This window comes from Camellia sinensis, chromosome 11, assembly GCF_055761805.1.
Source record: "Camellia sinensis isolate YWXY chromosome 11, ASM5576180v1, whole genome shotgun sequence".
NCBI lineage: Eukaryota > Viridiplantae > Streptophyta > Magnoliopsida > Ericales > Theaceae > Camellia > Camellia sinensis.
In genome coordinates, this window is record NC_138971.1 from 166963123 (window position 1) to 166966582 (window position 3460).

Below are 3460 nucleotides of genomic sequence, written 5' to 3' on the forward strand. Positions count from 1 at the left end.
TAATATTACGAATTCAGATTTAACTATTTGGAAATTATTTAAAATTATTATTTTGCAATTCAAATTTATTCTATATATAAAACTCAAAATATATAAATTTAATTTCCACCACACAATTACCTACCCAAAAAAATCTAGGTAGATAATTTCAGAATCCCAGGCTTGTTCTGTTGTTTGGCATTGGCGCCGCCATGAGATTCATATTTTTATACTGTTGAGTTTTAATCTGATAATCATAATTATATAGTTATATTATATTTGTCTTTAAAAAATAAATAATTTATTTTTAAAATTATAGTTATGGTTCACTTTTTAGATGGTTGCATCAAATCACATTTATATTAAGTTTTATATTTCAAATCAAACTTATGATTCATTTTTAACATACAAATATAATTTGATGTAAATATTATCAATGTCAATTAATTTGATTTTTTACATGACAATTAAAAATTATTTTTTGGTAAATGAAATTTGGACAAATTACACAAATAGTCCATGTACTTTATCTCGTGTGTCATTTTGGTCTCTGACATTTCAAATTGCTCAATTTAGCCCCTCAATTAAACAAAGTGTGTCAATTTCATCCAATAATTGACGCCTGTTTGAAATTATGGACGGAAAGCCAACACTTGCCTCTCACGTGCTCCCTCACACATGCTTCCTCTAGCAATTATTGAGGGGCACACTTGTCTTTTCAACTGAAACCCTAGGTTACCTCCCGCCAAAACCATATATGTCATCTCTATCTCCATTATATACACATACAGACACCAAAATTGATGGTAGACGAAGGACGAAAGAAGACGATGGATCATGTACTATACCAATGCAGAATGGAAGCTCAGTTGAAGACTTCGTGGACAGAGAGCAACTCTGGACGAAGGTTTTTGGGATGTCCTCAATATGGTGTGAGTGTAGATGTCAAAACATTGGGGTGTCCTTTTGTTATACGATTTGTAAAGGCAATTGAGGTGTTTCAGAAAAAATATTATAGAGCAGACATGCATATGGATTCTTTTTATGGGTGGATCCTCTATTGTGTCCTCGCGCTTGAGAGATCATACTTGGGTTGTTGAGAAGAACCACCATGCTTGAAAGAGCAATTGAAAATGCACAGAGTAAGAAAGAGGAAGTTGAATACTTTGATGGCATTGTCATGGCTCATTTTTTGGTGTTGGAATATGATTGGAGATGGTTCTGCAGCTGCTTCTCTTTCAAGCACTAGGAATGATGGAAATTGCAGATGCTCATTTTTTTTTTTTAAAAAAAATTTTGTTTTGAAGCTTCTGGACAGGGAATGGAGTAGGAATGAAGTGGGTGTCTTTTTTTCACTTTTTGTAATTAATGCTTATGGACTGGGAATGGATTTTAGAGTTTGATTTTGTTATGTCCAGTGTTATGTAATTGGGGTTTATTATGTATGAATGTTATGAGTGTCCAAACATCTTTTGAATGACACTATATCAATGTTGAATCAAGCTGTAGCAATGTTTTTTAATCAACATTTGTTTATCAACTTTTAAGTCAATGTTGAATTTTTAAATGAATGTTGAATGAAGCTGTTTTTGTTTATCATTTTTTTTTTTCAATCACACGGGATCATGGTGTTGTTTCACTTTTGCTGCATTGGTTTGTTTCACTTTTAACAAACATGATGCAACCTATAACAAGACATAGAAATAAACATTGTAGACATGGTTGATACAAACAAAAAAAATGGTCCAAACATGTTCCAATACAAAAAAACAAATACTTCAAATAACACAAAGGCCAATTAGTTTATCATGTGCCTACAAAATACAAATGGCAAATCCAACAAAATATTACCTTGTTCCAACCACACATAAAAAGGCCAAATACAACAAAACATAATGCATAACAATCCACAAAAAAACTGTTGTCTACTATTAGGTAACTATTCCTTCAACATTTAATTTCTTCCATGTTTTGGTAGTGAAGACAATGTCAAAAACTTCTTCCCTTTTGACACATATGTTGTTGAACCCCCATATGAACGCTCAGATGGGTTTGGCTCAATGAAGGTACTTGTTCTAATGAACCTTGGTGGAGGTCCCCTAATGTTCACCCCTTGTAATGCTGGTCTGAAGTTGAAGCTTGGTTGACTACCACTTGCTTTTGGCCTTACTGAAATGCTTACCCTACTGCCTTGTTGACTAGTGGCTTCAGTAGTTGCCTGGTCTCTTGGTTGAATACATGGTTGAGTAGGTGGATGACTGCTTCTCTGGATGCTTGACTGGTTGTTTGTCACCTGCAAATTGTTAGTAATTAATTGTATGAAGGACCTCTAATAAACGAATTGAATTTATGAAAATGTAACAAATTTTGTGTAGGGTAACCTTTGGTGCAATAGACTGGCCTTTGCATCCTCTTTTGTTGTGCCCAAGCTTACCACATAAGCTGCATGTAGTTGTTGTGTTTCCTCTATGCAACTTGTGAGGATTCTTAGGCCCATCTGCTTGCCTTTTTCTCAACTTTCTGGGCCTACCAAGTTGCTTCTTCATTTTTGGAGGCAATAATCCAAGCAACACAAACTTTGGCCACATTTCAGAACCATTTATTAACTATATCATTGGCTCATAGCTAGCCAAGTATGTCTCCTTCTTATACCAATGAGCCACATAATCTTCAGGTTGCTCATGTTTGTCATATATGGCTGAAATGGCATGACAACATGGTATGCCAGTTAGATCCCGCTTTCTGCATGAATAGGTTGAATCACCCAAATCAACTACAAATTGTTGCCTATTGAAGCAATTGATTCGGTACCTCAGACCTCCTGCCCACATAGCAATACAATTGCTTGCATCTTCTTTCCTTTTCTCTAGTGCTTGTTGTATGTTAGGACAAATAGGTCCTGGGTAAGCCCTCATTACTTTCATTCTCACCTGCAGCCTTTTCATCAAGATACACCTAATGTTCTCTAATAAAGGGCTTATGGTTTTTCCTCTAGCTTCTAGGATCAAGCTATTAAAGCTCTCACACATGTTATTGTCTAAGATATTAGACTTAACTGTAGGTGTGAAATGAGATCTAGACCAAGTGCTTAGGGGGTTTTCAACTAACCAATTGAATGCATCTTTATCAACTTCCTTTAACTCTTCCATATGAGCCTCAAATGCTTGTATATAAGAAGCCTTTGCAGCTTTGTACACAATGTCCTTCAGGTGCACCCCCTTGAAGCTATCTTTGAAATGGGTGTAAAGATATCTGATGCAGAACCTATGCTCTGCCATGGGTCCAACCTCTACAAGTGCTGGACACAATCCTTAGATTTGTAGGGGGGGAAAAAAAACGTTACATACATTAAATGAACTACACGATAAAAATAAATGCATGAAACTTCCAATAAGCATTTGCCTTTTGCTTGTCTGACATGAAGGTCACTCCTTGCTTGTTGAACCACCCAAGAGTGTCACACAATATTTCAAAAAACCAT

The 3460-nt window shown here is 35.5% G+C and overlaps 1 protein-coding gene across 1 annotated transcript; it reads right to left on the bottom strand.

Moving 5' to 3' along the window:
* Window positions 1–2585: 2585 nt before the first annotated feature.
* LOC145802851 (uncharacterized) lies at window positions 2586–3257 on the bottom strand. Its single transcript, XM_082895643.1, has one exon. It carries the CDS (start codon window positions 3255–3257, stop codon window positions 2586–2588), a length of 672 nt encoding a protein of 223 aa, XP_082751769.1.
* Window positions 3258–3460: the final 203 nt, after the last annotated feature.